This window comes from Eubalaena glacialis, chromosome 5 (genome assembly GCF_028564815.1).
Source record: "Eubalaena glacialis isolate mEubGla1 chromosome 5, mEubGla1.1.hap2.+ XY, whole genome shotgun sequence".
Taxonomy (NCBI): Eukaryota; Metazoa; Chordata; class Mammalia; order Artiodactyla; family Balaenidae; genus Eubalaena; species Eubalaena glacialis.
In genome coordinates this window covers 105,034,454-105,056,317 of record NC_083720.1, presented here as the reverse complement: position 1 = coordinate 105,056,317, position 21,864 = coordinate 105,034,454, and the positions used below count along the sequence as shown (strand labels likewise).

The 21,864-nt window shown below is 36.6% G+C and overlaps 1 protein-coding gene across 20 annotated transcripts in view; it reads left to right on the top strand.

The window, feature by feature from the left end:
- Positions 1-21,864, top strand: part of SEC31A (SEC31 homolog A, COPII coat complex component) — a 73,427-nt gene that overhangs the window by 45,899 nt on the left and 5,664 nt on the right. For 10 of the 20 annotated variants that reach the window (XM_061192429.1, XM_061192428.1, XM_061192438.1 and 7 more), the window contains 9 exons: positions 15-160; positions 1,421-1,594; positions 3,757-3,933; positions 6,638-6,730; positions 7,417-7,543; positions 9,217-9,558; positions 17,077-17,115; positions 18,626-18,684; positions 20,186-20,449. In XM_061192429.1, the coding sequence (XP_061048412.1) occupies positions 15-160; positions 1,421-1,594; positions 3,757-3,933; positions 6,638-6,730; positions 7,417-7,543; positions 9,217-9,558; positions 17,077-17,115; positions 18,626-18,684; positions 20,186-20,449 (1,421 nt within the window). The remainder of the gene's footprint in view (positions 1-14; positions 161-1,420; positions 1,595-3,756; positions 3,934-6,637; positions 6,731-7,416; positions 7,544-9,216; positions 9,559-17,076; positions 17,116-18,625; positions 18,685-20,185; positions 20,450-21,864) is intronic. The other 10 variants (XM_061192443.1, XM_061192440.1, XM_061192441.1 and 7 more) reach the window with 6 other exon arrangements.

Genomic DNA, 21,864 nt, shown 5'->3' with positions numbered 1-21,864 from the left:
CTTTTGATCTATAGATCTTTTGGGAACCAGGCTTGAAAGTGAAGGTGATAGCCTCCTGCAGACTCAGGCATGTCTCTGCTATATTTGTGCAGGGAATGTAGAGAAACTAGTTGCATGTTGGACTAAAGCTCAAGATGGAAGCAATCCTTTGTCCCTTCAGGTTAGTATCTTTGAAACAAAAGTTGCTTCCTTTCTAGTACTGTCTTTCACCCTATTTATATTCTAGAGATTGATTTGTTCCAGAAGTTCATTCCTTTCACCCTACTTAATTATGTTTTAGAAGCTCTTTTGCTGGATAATTATGTGTATTTATTGCTATGTTTGGAGAGGCAGAGTTTGAGATGATGGGATGGTAAAATGGGAGTGCAACTGTTTGTGAGAACCAGGTTGTGATGTGGTGGTTACTGAGGGAAGTAGGTGGCAAGAGCATGAAAACAGCTATAGAGTTTACCTCTCGTCCTCCTGCTCCTTCCTCTGCCTCCAGTGATCCTGTCTGCCTTGGGCAAAGAAACGGTGTGGGGTAAGGAATGGGAGGGATCCCCAGTACCAGTGGGCAGTCTTCATGGTTCGGGGAAAATGAAAGTAAGAGGTAAATGGAATCCCATGTAGCACTAATACATGGGCAAGAGAGGAAGTGAAAAACGTGGGGACTGTTCTCTGGCGCTGAGTAACTATATATTTAGATTTTTTTATTCCTAAGCATTTAGTCAGCAGAGTCTCAAGAAATTTCAGTCTAATATTTCTTTTTGTCTCTGCAGAGAGATTTTCTCAGTATGGTGGTTGCTTTAAAGATCACTATTGAAACCGAAAGTCTTGTAGGAATCAAGGTTTTTCCTTCTAAGTGCTTCTGAGAGAAAACACACTTGTTTTCACTCTTCTGGATTGGTGTACTTATGAAAGGCAGATGGGATATTCTTGTACTTTATACCTGAAGCATAGCTCTCTAGTGTTGAAAGAATAGGTATTGAAGAGCATTATGAGAAACTTCGGGTTGAAATATTAAGCCTGTTTGGAGGCTTAGTAGTACTATTTTTATAGTATACATAGTATAATAGTATAATATTCCCTCTTATACATGCTGGAACCCAGTTTCTGCCTTCAGACATCAGCCTGTCACTTTCACTTTGGATATTTGCCTGTTTTAGCTCAGGAGACAAGTCTCTGGCAGTTTAAGGATGTTTGGGAGAAGATGGTAACCTATGCCTTAACCATGAGTAGGAGACCTTCCTCCTCGCTTTTTCAGTTACCTAAATGGTGGTCAACTCTTGCAGACCTTCTTAATATTGGTGATAATAGGTACCGTACTTTTGGTAGGCTTTGGAAATCTTAGTAACTCCTTGTCTTTTCCTGCTTCCTCTCAGTACACATCTTGGTACCATTGTCTGTTTCTCCTTCACTCTCCTTTCTTTTTCTCATTTAGGATCTGATTGAGAAAGTTGTCATCCTGCGAAAAGCTGTACAACTCACCCAAGCCATGGACACTAACACTGTAGGAGTCCTTTTGGCTGAGAAGATGAGTCAGTATGCCAGTTTGTTGGCAGCCCAGGGCAGTATTGCTGCAGCCCTGGCTTTTCTTCCTGATAGCACCAACCAGGTAATTAGAACTGGCCATTTTTCTTTTTTGAATGTGTGAGTAAGGTGAGTTCAGTAGATAGCACTCAGTATGAAACATAAATGTACTAGTAGGTGGAATGATTTGGAGCAGTTGAATTTCTATCGCCTAATAGGTGAATATTATCGACACGTCTTCGAGTGTAATTTCAGGTGTACCCAGGCTGTGTCAGGGAGATAGAATGCTTGTCCCTTTGTACTGAAGGGCTTAGTTTTTGAGGAAAATAAGTAGGAAAAGGGCCAGCTTTTTGTTTCCTAAGCCAAATGCTGATTCTGTGCACAAGACTCTTTGTAGGTATCTTCAGAGATATAAATGTTAATACTTAATCAAACAAATTGGGGTCGTGATTTTAAAATTCTCACAAATGACACCCCAGGTGTTAACAAAGTCATTCATTTTATATGCCGTTTCAGTCCGATGCTGTCTGTGGGTGAGTATATTTTTAAAGTATTCAAGGCAGAGAGAACTATATCACATTCCTAATTTAGTGTCCTTATTTGGTGTGCAGTAAAACTTGGGCTTTTTCATGATGTTTGTTTCAATTCAATAAGTGACTGAATATGTAGTGATGAATAGAATTGCCAAGATCCTTTCCCTGAGGGAGTTTCCAAACTCAAAATGACAACAGAAGTATACATGGGATTCCAAAGTGATAAGGACAATGATAGAGGTAGTGGGAGCACAGAGGAGGGAAATCTAAACCCAATAATGCAACATGGGTGGAAGCTGGGGTGGGGAGTGAGGAAGATTTTCCACAAGTAGGATATTTCTATCTGCATTGTGTATCTGCTAGAGCTTAATTCGGAGCCTTTTCTTATTTCTATACTTTTTGTTCTAAACTTTATTCTCTTTTTGACGAAATTTTTTAGTTAATTGTTTTCAGTATTTTGTCTGTTCTAGGGAATTGTCAATAAATTTCATTGAGTAAAAATACTTATATCTGTATTCCAGGACTGTGGAGGTATGACTCTCTAGTTGGTTTTGTGTACACTTACATGTAGGATCCAGCTCACATCTTTCTAAATTGTTAATGAGAATATTAAGTAGAATAGAAACAAAGTCTTTATCTTTATAATGACTTTGGTATAATAGTTTTATAGGATTTTTTACATAATAAGGTCTTATTATTATATTGAGGTATAAGACCCTTTATCTTAAGACTAACTTACTCTAAGACCTTTAGCCCTTCTAGCCTGAGAATTAAACTCTTTATTTTTAATACTGTTTATAATCACATACATTTTTTATACGTTATTCTTCATGCTTTTCTTTGGACTTTTAAAGAACATTCTTTATGCAAAACTTGTAATTTTGATGTTACTTCCTCCTGTATATCTCAGTATACCCTTAGTATTTTCTGGGGAATATTTCCTGAGACTTTGTAATATCATCATAGTATATAGTTCCCCTCCATAAAAGGCAGGTTTACCTAAGTATACCTACAAAATTTAAATGATGTGTTTAAACCTTTAATGAATTTATGGAAATGTATAATTTTTATAGATATTAAATGAATTCTTGCTGAAACATTTTAACACATTGCTTTTTTGTTGTTTGTTAATAACTAGAACATGTATATGGTAAACTCATACTTACTATTGATCTATATAATTATAGATCTGTGTGAGCTACCCTGAGTTTGACATCTTACTTTTTTAATTTATTTCAAGCATCTCTTTTTTTATTAATTTTCATGTCTTTCATAGATCACCATTTTCTTCCATCACCATCTTTAGCAGTTGATTCTCTTTTGGAGCCTTTTTTCCCTGCAGAGAAACAAAGTTGTATTTTTTCAGCTGCTTTTGTGATTTGTGAGCATTACTCAACTGCAAGAGAAACAACAAAAGAGCAGTGATGATAAGTGACATTGATCTTGCATACTACCATGTGGTAGGCATAATTCAAATCCCTGCCTCAGTTAAATTACAAGTTACACTGTATATAATGGACCTTTGGTGTCAGTCTTGAGTATTAGAAACCATGATGTCAGACCCTAATGTGCCAGGGTTTATTGCATAATACACAGCATATGAACAAAAATCATATGAATGATCAAGCTTACTTTAAGAAGATCAACATGCTGTCATATATAGTTGGGTGAACTCTTAACAATTGGCTTTGCTTTCTTCCATTGCTTCTTATAGCCAAATATCGTGCAGCTTCGTGACAGACTTTGTAGAGCACAAGGAGATCCAGCACCAGGACAACAGGAGTCACCTAAAATTCCTTATGAGAGGCAGCAGCTGCCCAAGGGCAGGCCTGGACCAGTTGCTGGCCACACACAGATGCCAAGAGTTCCAGCTCAACAATATTATCCCCATGTGAGTGATATGGTCCAGATTAAAGTAGGAACATTTATGTATTTCAAATTGGTGGTTTTAGTTTCTTGAGTAAGAGACCAGTGATAAAACTGGACAACGTATTATTTTAATGGTTATAGTTTTTCTGTTCTTGAAAGTAGCATTTATGATGTTCTTAAAAATTATCCCTTTAATCTAGTCAAATAATTTGCAAACTAGGTAAAATTAATTTAAGCTCTCTGGGGAGATTTCTTATTTCTCCATCACTCAAACTTAAATTACACATGTACATCTGTTCTTGAAATTTTTACAATTTGATTCATCTAACAAACTGTAAGTAAAGTAGTGGGAACAATTTTGTGGGTAATTTGGTCAATTTTTTAAAATGTTTTTAGAAAATAGTCTCTTTTTAAGTATTATTTTCTGAGTCATTAGTGTGGTTTTACTATGTCTTCTGTATCAGCACAATAAAGAGTATCCAGAATACAAGCATTTTTTTGGACAACTTTATATTAGAGAAAAGTGAGTGACCAAAGGTATATGAAGTTGTAGGTCATGGGGAATGTAAAGATGATTAAATAATTTTTATTAATAAACTAATTTATTTATTAAATTAAAATTACCAAATGGTTAGTGGCATAAAATGTGACCTCTTATTGTCTTTTACTATTTCATGTAGAAACTTATATTTCCAGACCAGCAGATAACCTTCATGTTCTTAAATAAAAAGTATATTTTCGTAAGTAATAAATGGTCTTGACTGATAACAAAGTTAGTAGGTACTCTGCTCATTTTATTTTTGAGATGAAACCACCTCGATGGCAGTCTCTCTTATTTATTTATTTATTTAAAAATTTTATTTATTTATTTATTTATTTTTGGCTGCGTTGGGTCTTTGCCACTGCGTGCAGGCTCTCTCCAGTTGCGGCAAGCGGGGGCCATTCCTCGCTGTGGTGCCTGGGCTTCTCACTGTGGTAGCCTCTCCCAACGTGGAGCAGGGGCTCCAGGCACGGGGGCTCAGCAGCCGTGGCGCACAGGCTCAGCCGCTCCGCGGCACGCAGGATCCTTCCGGACCAGGGCTTGAACCCATGTCCCCTGCACTGGCAGGCAGATTCCCAACCACTGTGCCACCAGGGAAGTCCCTCTGCCCATTTTAAAATAGAACAAATTGCTGATAGAATTGATGGGGTCGTTTTTACATTTTGTAGCAAAACTAAGCATAAAACCATGAAAAAAAAATTCATGCTCTTTTGTCTGTTATGCTTTTGATTGCTATTTAATCAGGATAGATTACATTTGAATATAATTATGACTGTACTACTCTCTGTTTTGTTTTTTCGTTCATTTGACAAATATGAATTTAAGGGCCTGCCTTTATTCTCCCTGTTGAGGGTATATTGGTAAACAAAACTAAATTCTCCACTCTTGTTGCTAGACTTAGAAAGTCTATGACATAGATAGGGCAAATCAGGTGATGGCTGGGAAACTGAGAGGTGGAGGAGTCTAGCGACTAACCAGAGTTTTAAGACATAGAGCTTGAATTTGTCAGCATGGCTAGTTAATGGTTAACAGGATTGGAACTCCTAAGCTAAGCACCTTGAGTTTGACCTCACTGTGTCAGGGCACTGAAGTAAGGCGTTCTCTACATTGGGAGAAGAGAATATTTACTCCTTATGTCCTTGGGTTTAATCTATCTTTCTGGGAAAATGTAAAAACCTTGAAAGACTTTTATTATACTGTGACTTAGCAGTCTCATACTTTAAGAAAAGGAAAACAAATTCAGTCATAAATTATGCAGTGATTTTCTTGATTAAAGCTTATGATATGTTGAATGAGGACAGTGGCTTGTGGTTTTAAAGGCATGTTTATAGGCAGGACTAAAGGGATTTCTGCAAGGGAAGCCAACTGAGTAGGAGTTCTCCTACTACGACCAGCACATCTTTGCTATTAATTGTTTATATGATAGAGTTTCTTCTACAAAGATTTACTTGACAAAAAATATTCTGATGGCTTAAAAAAATTTTTTTGAAAACCTCTGGACTCCAGGGTAAGCAACGTGGTGTAGCGTGGCAAACACTGGCCTGGGAATCAGGAGACCTAGAATCAGTCCTAGCTCCATCAACAACAAGTTGTATGGACTTCAGCCAGCCCCTTCATTTCTCTGGGCCTTGGTTTTCTCAATGGTAAAGGGTGGGGATCAGATTGGATGATCTTTAATATGCTCTGATTGTATGATTCTAAGCCTCATACGGAACTAACATAATTTTTGTGGCTCTAATGAAATCCGGAAAAGGGAGCTTATAGCAATATATTTACAGATCTAATAGTAGCATGAATACAATTAGTGCTTCAAAAATCACTTTTTCACTCAATTACCTTTTTTTTTCCCCCCGGAATGTCTTCTTTCCTTCCCTACTTACAGAACTTACCTTTTCCCACTTACTCTTGACACTTGAATGGCATTGTTCTTTCTGCTTTGATTTAGTTTTCATATTGATTTTTCTACTGCCTCCCTTCCCCTGTTCTGTTGTGAAAGGTGTTTTTTTCTTTTGGAATCCCTTGAAAGGGATTACCTGAAAGCAGTTGCCTGGCTAATGTATGCTATCTTGCTGCTCTTATTTTTTGCTTTGCATCTGGCTATTAATGCCTGTTGGGTTTTTTTTTTTCTTCTTTTAACATTTTCATGTTTTATGTTCTGTGATTGGTATTTCTTTGTTCAATTCAGGTTAGAATTGCCCCCACTGTCACTACCTGGAGTAACAAAACTCCTACCGCCCTTCCCAGCCATCCACCTGCAGCCTCTCCCTCTGATACACAGGTATATCCTTCATTATTCCTCTTTGAGCAGAATTCTGCTCACCTAAATATATAGTTATATATTCTCTACCCACCTCCCTTAAGTTCCCCTCCCCCCATCTGTCTATCTGCTTATTGCATTTTAGTGCTTTTAGGATGCAAGAAGCAGTTTTTAGCACAATTAATTTATTTTCTTATCACTCTCCTCTTCTTTTGCAGTTTTAAATTGACTTGAACTAGAAAAACATCAACCAGGGTTCAGTGGTTTAAATCTGATTTCACTGAATATTTTTTCCTTTCTTCTTCTTCTTCCTCCTCTTCTTTTTTTTTTTTTTAGCATCATGGAGAAGATAATATCGCCTTGTGGCATTTATACTTAAATTTCCGAAGCATTAGTTGTGGATGGACTTTAGTAGAGATGGAAAATCCTAGTGACTTACTATAAATATCATAGATCCTATTTTATGAGGTTGTTAGCATCTCTTGCCATTCATTGTTATTATTACTTTGGACCTGTCTAATCTTTAAATCACACAAAATGTGTTGCTCAGAAAATGTGTCTTGAAGAAGATAGTATGCACGAAATGCAGTTTTTTTACACAACTTTTTTTTTTTTTTTTTAATTCCATTTCAAAGATTATAAATCCATCTGGCAAGATTCTTGGTTCCAGATTTAATCCTCCTTTTTACCATATTCTCATTTCCTAGGGAGAAAATCCTCCACCTCCAGGCTTCATAATGCATGGGAATGTTAATCCAAATGTTGCCACAGCTCAGCTTCCCACATCTCCTGGCCATACGCACACCCAGGTGCCACCTTATCCACAGCCACAGCGTAAGTAGTGTGACCCTGAAGTCCTGTCACGGCAGCATGTCTTGTCTTATCCAGTGTAGTAACTGTTTACTTTGAAGCTCCAAAGCCATGATCAAATCAGTTGTAACAAGTAAAGAAAGAACCATTCTGTGTGGGACTTGAGTCCTTGCTATAGCGAAGCATGGTTTCCCTGGGAGGCATCCTGAATCAACATGCTAGGAAACAGCTCCTGTGTCAGTCCATTCAGAACAGTTGGCTCTTATTCCTGAGCCTGTTAAAGAGAGTCAATTGTGCCATGATTTTGGTATAAAAAAATAGAATTTTAGAAATTATTTGGTACATATTCTTTTCCTTTAGGCAAGATGATGCAAACCATTTTTGGAAAATTGGTTCCAAGGGACATTTGTTGTCGTCTTCCATTTATTTAATTTTTTTAGGAAACAGACTATTTTTTAGAGCAGTTTCAGGCTCACAGCAAAATTGAGTGGAAAGTACAGGAAGTCTCGGTATACCTCCTGCCTCCGTGCACAGCCTCCCCACCACAGATATCGTGCACCACGGTGGTCCATTTGTTACAGTCAGTGAGCCTACACTGACTCACCATTTTCGCCCAGAGTAGTTTATCTTAGGGTTCCCTCTTGGTGTCAGACACTCTGTGAATTTTGACAAATGTATAATAATGACCTTTCCCCTATTGGCTTTCATTTTTTTTAAGAAACTATTTATACTTGCAAAGTAAAACATCACCTCTATTTTAAAATTTAAAATAAGCAAAAATGCAAATCTCAAAGTGGACAGTTATATGACTGAACAGCTACTATAAAACAAGAGGATGTTACCTAGCAAGAACTAATCTCAACGAGCGTGCTCTGTGCTCATAAGATGGGTGTTCTTACTTAACATGAGTACAAATGTGATACAGCTTTCCACTCAGTGCTCAGCGTGGAAGTGCTGTCTTCAGAGTAGAATGAGCACAGTTCTGTTGGATTCCCTCTGCAGAGGTTCATATTCTGCCCATGGTCGCACAAAAGGTAATGGTATCTGGGTTCAGGTCTTTGCATTAAAACACTAGTTGGCTGTCTGATTGCTTACTAACCAACTTTGCACAGTGTAAGAAATATAGTAATTGTCTTGTCAGGGATCATACAGAGTTGCCTGTTAATCTGGAACTGTGCTCAAACCCAGAATTTGAGTAGCTGATGATTTTACTAGATGTTGGAGAAGGTATCTGATTCATAACAATAGTGCTCACCCTACAGTTGTTACGCTGGAAGAGGTCTTGAGCTGCCACCAAGCTCCCTTAACTTTTACTGGAAAGGGGACTGCTTTGGATGTGTAATTCCTGCATGGCTCCCTCTGATGGCTAGTAGGTGTCACTGCAGTCTTCCCAGGAACAGGATGTCTCAGAAAAGGGTCAGTCTTCTGGTTCTTGGGTCTGATGACTCAAAGATTTTCATAGCCAGCAGCAGTCTGGAGATGGCAGGGTTCAAAGACTGGATCCAATGACTTTTGGCATAGTTAGGGCATCCAGACTATCAAAAGCATAACTTGTTTTAAGTGGGTAATGTTTGGTTGTAGCTTATTATTAGAAGAATTGAAAATAATTTCCATAGAATGAGATACCTTTGGTTTCCTGTTGCTATCTGAATAAATTTGTAACTAATTAAAATTTCTGTTTCTTCTCCTTGGTGTAGCTTATCAACCAGCCCAGCAGTATTCCTTCGGAACAGGGGGGTCAGCAGTGTATCGACCTCAGCAGCCTGTTGCTCCTTCTGTTTCAAATGCTTACCCTAACACCCCGTACATATCTTCTGCTTCGTCCTATTCTGGACAGTCTCAGCTGTACACAGCACAGCACCAGGCCTCTCCACCTACCTCCAGCCCCACTGCCTCTTTCCCTCCTCCCCCTTCCTCTGGAGCATCCTTCCAGCACGGCGGACCGGGAGCTCCACCGTCATCTTCAGCTTATGCGCTGCCTCCTGGAGCAACAGGTACACTGCCTGCTGCCGGCGAGCTGCCTGCATCCCAAAGAACAGGTCTGCGCTTGAAAGGGACTTGATTTGGCTCCCTCTTTTATTTTTTCGTGATCACGTGGGTGGATGGAGGGGAATTATTTCTAACTATAAACTGGGCAGTGTGAGGTATTGATTTAATTGTATAACAAATTCTAAAACTATTTCTAAAAGTGTGATTTTCCCATAGTGAACTTTAGTTGCTAAATGAGAAAAGCTTTAGAGCTTTAAAAGGGTAAGAGTATATAATCTGCCATTGAATTTAAAATAAGCGGTAAGAAATTAGTTGGCCAGATAAGTGGTGGTTGGAACTAGATTTAATTGACACTAATTTCTTTGCCAGAGTAAAACGATGCTCTGTGTTCTTCCTGGATTTTCAGTTTTTAAAATTATTTGTGCCTTAAATTCATTCATAGAGATTAAATAACACAGGGTCTTAATGAGGCTGTACAAATTTTGTAATTATGTTTGTTTGTAAAGGTGAGCAAGGATCTCGACGTGTATTGAAAGGAAAAAAGTGAAAGAATGCAACTCTGACAGAATCTCTAAGACAGCAGAAAGTATACAGTAGTGCAGGGATTCTCTCCATTAGGACAGTTCTACCCTCACAAACATTTTGGAAATTTCTAGGCATTTTTGTTGTTGCTGACAGTGTAGTTCTGCCTGAAATTTTCTAATTAAAAGCATAATTTAAAATTATTTTTATAGCAAATACATTTTATAAATTCTTTTTATCTTTCATGTTACAATTAAAGCATTATATTAATTTTTTATGAGTAGGTAATATTACCTGATTTTCACGTTAGGATTGTAAAAGGGGCCTCAGAAGTATGTATTACAAAAAGAGATCAATGAATCCGGGCAAGAACCACTAACATAGTAAACAATTCGGACTTTGGAATCAGGCTTCCTGTGTTTGTATCACAGCTTCACTCCTTTCTAGTTATGTGACCTTGAATAAGTACTTAACTTTAAGCCTCAGTTTCCTCATAATAATAATAGTATGCACACATAAGCTTAGGAAGAGATTGAAAGCATTTGGGGACAGTGACTGCAAAGTTAGCCGTGATGACACCTCGCCCAGAATTAGAGCTCTGTGCCTTTTTCTTTTGTCCCTGGTTTAATGTGTACTTGTTGCTAAGGGTATTTGAAAATAGTTTCCCTCTGAGATTATAATTGATGGTTTTAAACGAGAGGGGCAAAACAGAAGTGAGTCTTGCTTTCTAATACTGAAGTTGTTCCTGGAAGTCCAGTATATGTTTTTGTCTTTTTATCTGCTAAGCAGTAGCTTTAATAACTGAAAACACTGGTCATATAATAGGATTTATTGAGGAAGTATTTTTTTTCTTGGAAGTCTTATGGATCCAGAATTACACACATATCTCCTTCTCTCTTCTTTGATATATAATATTGAAGTCCAAAGTACCAAAAATCATACACACAATATGTATCAGCCTTTACTGCACAAATAAAATTTGTATAATTTTCAATACAGATATTTCAATAGGTTGATATTTAGAGAGGAGTGTTCATTCAATTGTAGAGTTCAAAAAATTACCTTTTAAAACCTGGATGAGCGAAAACAGTATATATCCTGGATAGTTGGGTAATAGCTTGAGTGAAAGATGGATTCAAGTAAATCCCCACATAGGAAAGTGGTGCAGGGAAGTAGGAAAGTGAATTATCATTTATTGAACATACATTGGACATGTACCAGCACTGCCGTATATTTTCTTATTTCTCATAACCATGAGAAATAGGAATAATTATTTTTTTAAAAATTGCCATGAGGAAGCTTGAGTTTCCTAGGGTTATGTATATAATGTTTTCATGATTGCACGGTGATAGTCTCCAAGTTGAGATACAACTGAGATACCCAGGTCTCTCAGTCTTCAGAGCCCATGTTCATTCTTCTTTACCAGATAGTCTAGTCCTGATGAAAGGGGTAGAAATAGCTATCAGTGTTGGAATTACAGAAACATTTAGCATCACTATTTTAAGCATTTGTTACTTCATCATCTAAGTTAAATATTTGCATGGGTATTTTTTTCCTCCTTAAGCTAAAGGGCATTTGGCCTTATAATAAAGTCTTTGCTTATGTACAAAGTAACAATGTTCTAACCTGGCTGAGAAGCAGAGTAACTAATAGGAAGATGAAGCCATACATTTTTCAATACTCAGCATGCACTGAGCTAGCTGCTTTGTTACCTCTTGCACGTTAGTAGTCCCTGTATTTTAATTAACAGTTAGAGCTTTACCTTATTTTATTTTTTGGTTTCCTAAAAAGTTTGCTTAGGTTATACAGATAGCTGTGACTAGACACTAGGATTTTCAAGCCCTGTAACTATTAGTGAACCACAAAATTATGTGCCCACTGCTCAGAGAAACTCATGTTGCAATCATCAGAACATTCATTCAGTAAATTCTTAATGAGAACCTGTTCAGTCTATAATCAGAATTATTCTCGGCACAGGTAGGAAGGCAGAAAAGTACAGTACATTTCTATTTCTAGTGAACAGCACATAGCTTTGTTGTAAGTTGGAACATAAAATTTGTATTTGGGCCAAATTTTGGAAGACATTAAATGTCAGGGCAAGAAATTTATACTTCATACAGTAAGAAGAAAATTTCTAGTGGAGGAGTTTGAACTACTGAGAGGCATGGTCAAAGTGGTACTTTAGGGAGGTTAACCTGGAGATGGTTCTGCAAAACAGATTGTGGGCAGCATGGCAGAATCAGAGGCAAGGAAAACAGGCTGTCTCCAAGTTCAAGGTATAAAGTGCTAACAGCCTAAGTTAGTATAGTACAACATGTTTCAGTGGTGGCAGCACAAAAAGCAGGACGTTTTCCTAGCTTTACTGTGCAGGATAAGTAAGATACTGCTTGTACCCCCCCCCCCCCACCTTTTTTTTTTGTCCCTGGTTTAATGTATACTTGTTACTAAGGGAGAGCACTTTCAAATGTGAAGGCCCAGGAAGTTTACTTAGAAAAATTTTCTGATAAAATGTCAAGCTCTCATGAAGCTGTTTTTGAGTAAACAGTATTAAAAAATGGAAAATGTAATTTGGGTATATATATATATGTATATATATATAGTCTTCTGCTCCTTCACATAGAAGAGTCTTGAAGGGGCATAATATTGAATATTTTCGTGAAACAGTGTGCTGAAAAAAAAATTTTTTTAATTTTCATAAACATTCCGTAGTCAAATTATAAGTACCTGGTTTTTAACCCTTTAAACAAAGGAAAGGATCATGATAGCCTTCCTTATTTTTCTTTGGCTAAATCTGTTTTATCTCAAGTCATTGGAAAATGACCTTAAGGATTCATTCTCTCTAAATTTAAATTTTTAATTTTGTGGTGCCTTTTTTAAAATGTGACGTGCGAGGCTAACGGGGAAGGGGGAGGTATATGATTAACAAGGATGCTCTGTCCTCTCCGTCTCAAATTATCTTTTAGCCAAAAGTCTCCATACCATTGGCACTAATATTTTTCTGTGAATCCACTGAAAGTATCTTAGCCAGTGCCTAGATCCTACCATTATGCAAGAACACCTTGAAAAGGTTCCCATTGAGAAGTGAGATTCAAGTAAGGATGGTAGCAACTCCACTTCTGTATGTGAGACCAAGTGCTTCTCTCTTCCTTCCCTAAAGACCATGTGGAGGACTAATCCCTATACTAAGGTGGATAAGGGTCTCCAGAATCCAGTGACATGCCATATTCAGTTTTTAAGTTAATTTTCCCTTGATTTTTATTAATTTTTTACTGTAGGATTTTGAAAGACCTCAAATAGTATAGGGAATAAAATTTAAATTATCTGTAATTCTGCCACCCATATATAACCACTAATAATTTAGGTGTATTTATTCCCTTCGTATGCATATATGCATACATATATGTATGTATGCATATATTAAAGTTCTTTTAATGTAGAATATACATAACATAAAATTTACCATTTTAATCATTTTTAAGTGACATCAAGTGCATTTATATTATTGTACAGTCATCACCACTAACTACAGAACTTTTTTATCATCCCATACTGAAATTATGTAGCCATTAAAAACTCCCCGTTTTCCCCAGCCCCTGGTAACCACCGTTCTACTTTGTCTCTATGTATGTATTCTAGGTACCTCATATAAGTAGTCATACAGTTTTTTCTTCTTGTAACTGGCTGTTTCACTGTCTTTAGGATTCATCCATATTATAGCATGTAGTCAGAATTTCGTTTTTAAAGCTGAGTAATATTCCACTCTGTGTATATACCACATTTTGTTTATCCATTAACCTACACATGGGCATTTTGGCTGTCGTGAATAATGCTGCTATGAACATGAGTATACAAATATCTGTTCAAGTCCCTGGTTTCAGTTCTTTTGGGTATATACCCAGAAATGGAATTACTGGATCAAATAGTAATTCAGTGTTTAATTTTTTGAGGTGGTGGCACTATTTTACATTTTCACCAGCAATGCGTAAGGGTCCAATTTCTCCACATCTGCACCAACACTTGTTGTTTTCTGTTTTTTTGTTTTTGTTTTTAATTCTCGCCATTCTAATGGATGTGAAGATAGTAGTATCTTCTTGTATGCATGCATTTTTAAAGAATTGAGATCATAACTCCCACATACACTCATAATTTACATCTTACTACTTAATATTACACCATGAACCATTTTTCAATGTTCTTTAAAGTCATTGTCATGTTTAAAAAGAGAGTAAGAAAGAGATTATGCCCATTTTTAAGGTTTTTTGAAAAGGTAAAAAAGATTATCTTCCCTTACTAGTTTTATGAGAGAATTATGTCCAAGATTAGACTGTGCTATCTTTTTTTAAACATATTGACCAAGAGTATCATTTTGCACATCTATAATGAACCCCCATAATACTGTCTCCTGTAGATATTCATGTTCTTCATTTAGTTTGCTTTACCTAGTGTTGCTATTAAAGTGTGTCTCCATAAAGTAGAGGTCAATTTAATTGTGTTTTTAAAAAGTCATATTTAAACAATTTAAAGATATAAAAGCAAAACTATTGAGGGGTTAGAATCATAGCTAAGATAAAACTGTTAAATTGATCAGAGATTTGAACAAGGATTTTCTGGGCTGAAATAAAACATATTGCTAAATATATTGCATGGTTTGAGGTTTAGGAGGGGCCAGTTAGGCATATATTTTGGTGGGAACTTTGATTATTGTACAATCGTTATTTTCAATTCAACAGGCAGCCCACCCTCAAATTATGAGGGATAGCCAACTGGCTGTATGTTCCTGTTGAAAATCTTTTTGTTTCTTATTTCATTCAGTTTTACTTGTAACTTTCAATTTAATTTGATTTCATTATAACTTTGGCGTCATTCTACCAAAGGGTCATATGAAATTGTTCCACATACTTTTTTGTGCTGCTGAAAGTTGGTGAAATCAGGATACCCACTCAGGCTTTAATATCCAAGGCTAAGATCACTGCCACGAGAGGTTAGAGGAAAAACTGGTCTCACCTTCTGCTCCCACGTTTCATAGGGCTAGAGAGGAGGCATGTTGTTGAGACTGCTCCCTGAAAAAAACGATCAAGGCCAGGGTACCTCCAGTACTTTTAGGTTTTTCACACCGTCGACTCCCCTCCGCCCCGCCCCAATACCAAAATCCAAGGATGCTCAAGTTCTTTATATAATGTGGCGTAGTATTTGCATATAACCTACGCACATATACTTTTATGTCTAGATTGCTAATAATACCCAATACAATGTAAATGCTGTGTAAATACTTGCAGCAAATTCAAGTTTTGCTTTTGGGAACTTTTTGGATTTTTTTCCTTTCTGAATGTTTTTGATCCTCAGTTGGTTGAATCTGCAGTTGTAGAACCTGGGGATGGACTGTATATTGTCCCCCTCAGCCCAGAAGCTGAAGTCTGGTGCTAGAGAGTACATCAGTAGTTTCAAGTCAGGTCTGTCCTCTGTCATAACAAACACACAGTGACTCCCAGGGATTTATTAACTGTAGTGCTGTGAGGTCATATCTTGCATGGGAAGTTAAATTGTAAAGTCATCATTTAAGACAAAAATAAGAAATCACTTAAGAGTCAGTTATCCGTGATCACCCCTTTCTTCAGTTAAGCCCTCACGAAGAAATTTCAAATTTCAAATTCAAAGGGATTAGTTCTCCCACCTCACAGTTTCTCTGGGGCATGTGCTTCTTGAGTAGAGCTCAAACTGAATTGAACTCACTAGTTAATGCTCTATTCTCTTGATTCCTCTCTCCCCAAGTGAAGATAGTTGAATTCCCGTAAGTTGTATGTACATATGATGTATCTACACTGCATGCTTTTGATTGGAGACTGGGCCTGGACCAATCCTGAATATCTGACAATTTTGGAATTGCTGTATTAGTTCTCAGCCTTCTTTCCTCTTGTCCATTGCCAGAAACTTCAGTTCTTTTAAGAGAAGTAGTGATTTCTGGAAGATTTGTGCTAAACAGTCTGCAAATCTGTATATTCTTATAGAAAAGACCATATGAGATGGTTACATATTTACTGGGCCTGTTCCCATTTATGCTCATATTCATGGTTTGACCCCAGAAATTACAGTTCCTCCAGAATGCAGATCCTTGGGGCCTCCCAAATCCAGCAGTAAAGTAGCACCTCCTTTGTTAAGATCGTCTAACATGCTTATTATCTTTAACAATGTAGTGTTGAAGTCTGCACCACAATGCAGAAATCCTCCCATTTCTCTTTAAAACCCTACTACTTAAAGAGGATTTGGACCAGCAGCATTGGCATTACCGGGGAGCTGGCTGAAGCAATAGAATCTCAGGCCCTACACTATACCTAGTGAATTAGAATCTGCATTTTTACAAGATCTTCAACTGATTTGGATTTACAGCTTTAAAAAATACTAAAATGGACACAGTTATAATATGTTAGGAAGTGCTCTCAGCTCTCCCCGCACCATGATATTACTGAGCTTCATTGATCAAATAGTAGAAAAATAATCTGTGCAAACAATTAGGGAAATAATGTTGTTTTAAATAGGAAGGAACAAAATTTTCTCTTAAAAGAGACAGCTGGCACAGTGAGAGAAAAAAGTAGTGTTTAAGAGTTAATTGGATCTGACACATTTAAATGAATTAGCTTTGCCCACAAACTGATTACTTTCTTAATTAGATAGAAGCCATTTCACGTGACATGATTAAAAAGTAAGTTTTATTCCCTTATAAAATTAGTTTGTTCTTTCTTGGGGTTGATGGAGGGAGGAGAAACAATTATAAAATGAGTAGAGTTTACAGTTTGCAGGGCAGAAATAGAGACACAGATGTAGAGAACAAACGTATGGACACCAAGGGGGGAAAGTGGTGGGGGGGGGTGATGAACTGGGAGATTGGGATTGACGTGTATACACTAATATGTATAAAATGGATAGCTAATAAGAACCTGCTGTATAAAAAAATAAATAAAATTAAATTCAGAAATTCAAAAAAAATGAGTAGAGTTTAGAATATCTTTGATGATAATACTGTTTAAGTGGCTTTTACATTTTGTCTACAGAAAATCAGTCTATGCAAGACCAGGCATCTATGTTGGAAGGTGAATTAGTTACAAAATATATCTTTGGAAATCTTTGAATCACTGACTATAATTAATGAATGGATATTCACAATTATGCATGTGAACTTTAAAGCCGATAATACCCTAAATCTGATCAGTTCTTAATTGAATCAAATCTTAGAACTGACTGAATTAACATAGTGACACAAATGATCTTGAATCATAAAAGTTGTCTATTTTATATAGACTGAAAGACAAGGCTATACCAAGATTGTCTTAGATATAAGAAAGATTAGAAGGTGATGGGAGAGATTTGAATGATTAGTCTGTGTATAATGAGAACTTTAAGAATTTATTAAGCAGATAGCAGCATGTGGTTTAATATTTTGTGATTAGCTCTTGAGTGTTTTGAGGCTCATTTGGCGTTCTGTCTCCTAGTCACCTTGTAGAAAATTAATTCTACTTTTAAAATCAAGGCAAATGAGTGCATGCTGGTTAGGAGAAGATCTTGTTTTTAAAAAATTTCTATGACATTATGTTCTTTGGTTTGCTAAGCAATTTTGTTGTGATTTAATATCGTGGATATCAATAAAACAAGCAAAAGTAAAATACTGAAAGAATGTTTATTGAAAGAAGAATTTTTTGCTTTTACATATACACATACACAAAACTTAATAAGATGTAAAATGATTATATTTTGATTTAGTAATTATCCTATCTCTGGCATGTTTTATTCCTTTTTTCTTTAAAGATACAGGCATTCAATAAAGATGTTTAAAAAAATTTTTTTTAAAGATACAAGCATTAAGTACCTTAATGAGTTCTGCTACTCATGTTCATTTCTCACTTTGAGATGACAGGTTTTGGGAGATTTGGGGGGGGAGGAAATTTCCTAAAGGTGACAGTAGTTTAATTTTATATTTGCTGCCAGCCTGGAAGTTTTTTTTTTGGGGGGGGGGTTATTAAAAAAAAAAATCTTACCACAGATATTTGAATGCCTTTTCCTACTTTATAGGTTGTTCTTAACGCAAAGGTGATAAAACATACTGGTGTTGCATAGTTGAGCTCTGTTTGTTTTTTTAACAGTGTTTCTACCATGTGGATGATTTGGGTATGCTGAATTGCTCTCTGGGGAAATAGAAGATTGCTACTTTTATTCTTTTCTTGTGTGTTGAATATATCAGAAGCCTTTTTTTTTTTAGCAGACTCAGGTGATTTATTTTTTCTTTCTTAGGAGAGAATTGTTTGAAGGTTATATACCAATATAGACATAAAAACTTCACTATCCTTAAATTTAGTACAACTCTTTCACTTTAAAAGGAAATAATGTCAAGATATGCTGCTTTCTAAGCCAAGGCCCTGTGATTATTAGAGGTAATGAGTTTGAGAGTCCAGGGCTACATAGTGATCCCAGCAGCTCAGCTGGTAAAACTTTTGTGACAGTTATCTCAGGGTGAAAGTAAAATTTGAAGGTATTATATGATGGACACAATTTAGTTTTCTTCTTTTCAGGATTCTAAAGGAAAATGCCCTCTATTATCTGTTATAGGTTCTCAGAATGGTTGGAATGATCCTCCAGCTTTGAACAGAGTACCCAAGAAGAAGAAGGTACTAGAAAAAGATGTCTATTCAGTTGCCTACAGGTGTCCTGTCAATCATGTAGCCACCTGAAGTACACCACACTTCACTGTTCCTTTAAAGGCAAAGCTGACTGACTGATATACTTAATATGTGTATTTCAACTTACATCTTCTAATCCATGAAGGGAAGGAAGGAAAGTACAAAATAGTATGGTGGTATGAATTAAACCCTTTTTAAAAAACAAGATGTAAATTCCCAGCAGATCTTTTTCAAAGAGTAGGAAACAAAATTTCATGCTTCTCAAATGGTTTTTTTTAGGAGTTACTTTGGTTTTGGGTTCTAACAGTAATCATGAATTTGTAATTATATTTTGGACTATTTTTGTCTAGCACATATAATATGAAAAGAAATAGCCTTGTAGCTGAGCATCATTTAGATGTTAATAACTGTTGAGAGCTGTTAGAGCATAACTTAAGATTCTTCTTTCCTTCTTTTACCCCAAGCCTTTTTTTTTTTTTTTTTTACTCCTAGTGATTTCTGTCCCCCAAGTATAGTAATGAGAGGCCAGAATATAAAATTGGGAGATACTAAATGAGCAAACCCCCCCCCCAAAATTAGGTCAATGATCATCAGAAATTTAATCTACTACTTTGAGTGTGATTGATCACTAAGTAGGTATCACTTAATGATCTAGGAAAAAGGTATTACATCTGATCACGTAACACACACAGACACACATTTGGCGTATCTGATCCCAGTATGGCTAGATATAATTCTCCAGACTTTGACATCCTCTTTCAAAAACACTATGGTTTTGGCCCATTATGGGATAAGTGTGGAAGGTAAAGGGGAAACAAAGGTCCAGGTTTGAGCTCCCAGCCCTCTTAGCCAGATTAGCTTTACTTTTTCTCTAGAATTCTGCATAAAATTTCATTTTAAAAAGTATTCTACTGTTATTAAAAAAAATTCTTTTTAACCATGGAATAGTCTAACTCCCTTATTTATTTTTTTAAATTTTTTTATTGAAGTATAGTTGATTTACAGTGTTGTGTTAATTACTGCTGTACAGCAAAGTGATTCAGTTATACATGTATGTATATATACATTCTTTTTTAAATATGTTCTTTTCCATTATGGTCTATCATAGGATATAGAATATAGTTCTCTGTGCTGTACAGTAGGACCTTGTTGTTTATCCAGTCTATACATAAAAGCTTACATCTGCTAACCCCACCCTCCCATTCCAACTCTCCCCCAACCCCCTTGGCAACCACCAGTCTGTTCTCTATGTCCCTGATTCTGTTTCTGTTTCATAGATAGGTTCATCTGTGTCATATTTTAGATTCCACATATAAGGGATACCATATGGTATTTGTCTTTCTCTTTCTGACTTACTTCACTTAGTGGGATAATCTCTAGGTCCATCCATGTTGCTACAAATGGCTAACTCCCTTATTTAAAGCTGAGGAAATGTTGTCATCATACCATTTTTTTCCTGACTCTTGGTGCCTTTTATTTCTTTTAAAAGATGCCTGAGAACTTTACGCCTCCTGTTCCCATCACATCACCAATCATGAACCCCTTGGGTGACCCCCAGTCACAGATGTTGCAGCAACAGCCTTCAGCTCCAGTACCACTATCAAGCCAAGCTTCATTCCCGCAGCCACACCTTCCAGGTGGCCAGCCCTTCCACGGCATACAGCAACCCCTCAGTCAACCAGGCATGCCTCCGTCTTTTTCAAAGCCCAATATTGAAGGTGCCCCTGGGGCTCCTATTGGAAATACCATGCAGGTAACAGTAAATCTGTGGAAGTGGGAGATGGCTCTATTTCAGTATGTTTTCTTAACGTTTTAACTTTTATGGTTATACCTTTATTATTATCTCAATTTGATTTCAATTTAGACAACTTAAAAATAATAACTTTTTTTTTAAGCTTGTTCATGTATGTATACTATTTTTCAATGACAAGGCCATATACAAACTTTCTAGAAGGAGCTTATGTATTTACTTGTATATGTTAACAGTAACTTGGCAATTACAGTATTTCATTTGATCTAATCAGTAGCCACAATTTAAGATCAGTTGAATCCATATTTGCATCCAAGGTTGCTAAGCAGAAGCTGTTTCCAAAGGTTTTTTCCTTTAAAATATAAAATAAAAATGTAATGAGTTATATATTTTCTTGTGTATGTGTAAGAGCTAATAATATAGCCATATCTTTAGATGGAGATATAAATTTGTGCTTGCTTTTCACATACAAACAGCTAGTTGGCAGGGCTCTAGATGTTGAAAAATCTATCATATTTCCATATAACTGACTTAGACATACAAAGATAAACATTTTGATCTATTCATGAAAAGTAAAGAGGTTGGGTCACAGTTCAACATAAGATGAAATAACTTCCTGCCCAAGTATAAAACTAGCTTTTCTGTCTGTTATTGTCTTTGACTCTCTGAAGTCAAATTTGTAAAGATTATATCTCTACCACAAGAGTATGTTTTGCTGTTAAGAGATTTCTGCCTAAGGAACTTCTAAACATTAACAGTTGCATTATAAAAACAAGTGTTTTGATGGAGATGGGAGGACCTTCTTCTTTCCACAAGAATATATAAAATTATAAAGATGCATTGTTAATTTTTTATAATTACACGTCTGTGGTGTTTGTGAAGCCATTCACTTTTGTTTAGAGCTGGGTGCTCATGCCACACTCATCTGGACCAGAACCCCAGTTACCGCTGAAAGGGAGAGCTGCATGGATGCGTGTGTTCAGCCAGGCCCTAGTGTCCAGCTTCCTCTCCACATGGATGTCTCTGAGGCACCTCACACTTAACATATCCACAATCTAACTCATAGTCTTCCTCCCAAACCTAGTCGTCTTTTGGTGTGTCCTGTTTCAGCTAATGGCACCATAATCCTTCCTATTTAATCCAGCCAAAAACCTGGGCATCATCTTTATATTCTTTTTCCTTTAACCTGTTTTTCAGAGCTATCCCCAAATCTTGTTGATATTACTTTAAAATTTCTCTCAAATCCCTTCTCTACATTTCCAGTCTAGTCCATGCTACCTTCATCTCCAGTCTTAAGCAGTGCAGGAGCCTCTAGTTGGTCTGCCAGCATCTACTTTGACCCATCTCTTATCTGGTCGTATCTCCTCATTGCTTAAAACGTTACAGCTTCCCATTGTTCTCAGGATAAAGACCAAAAT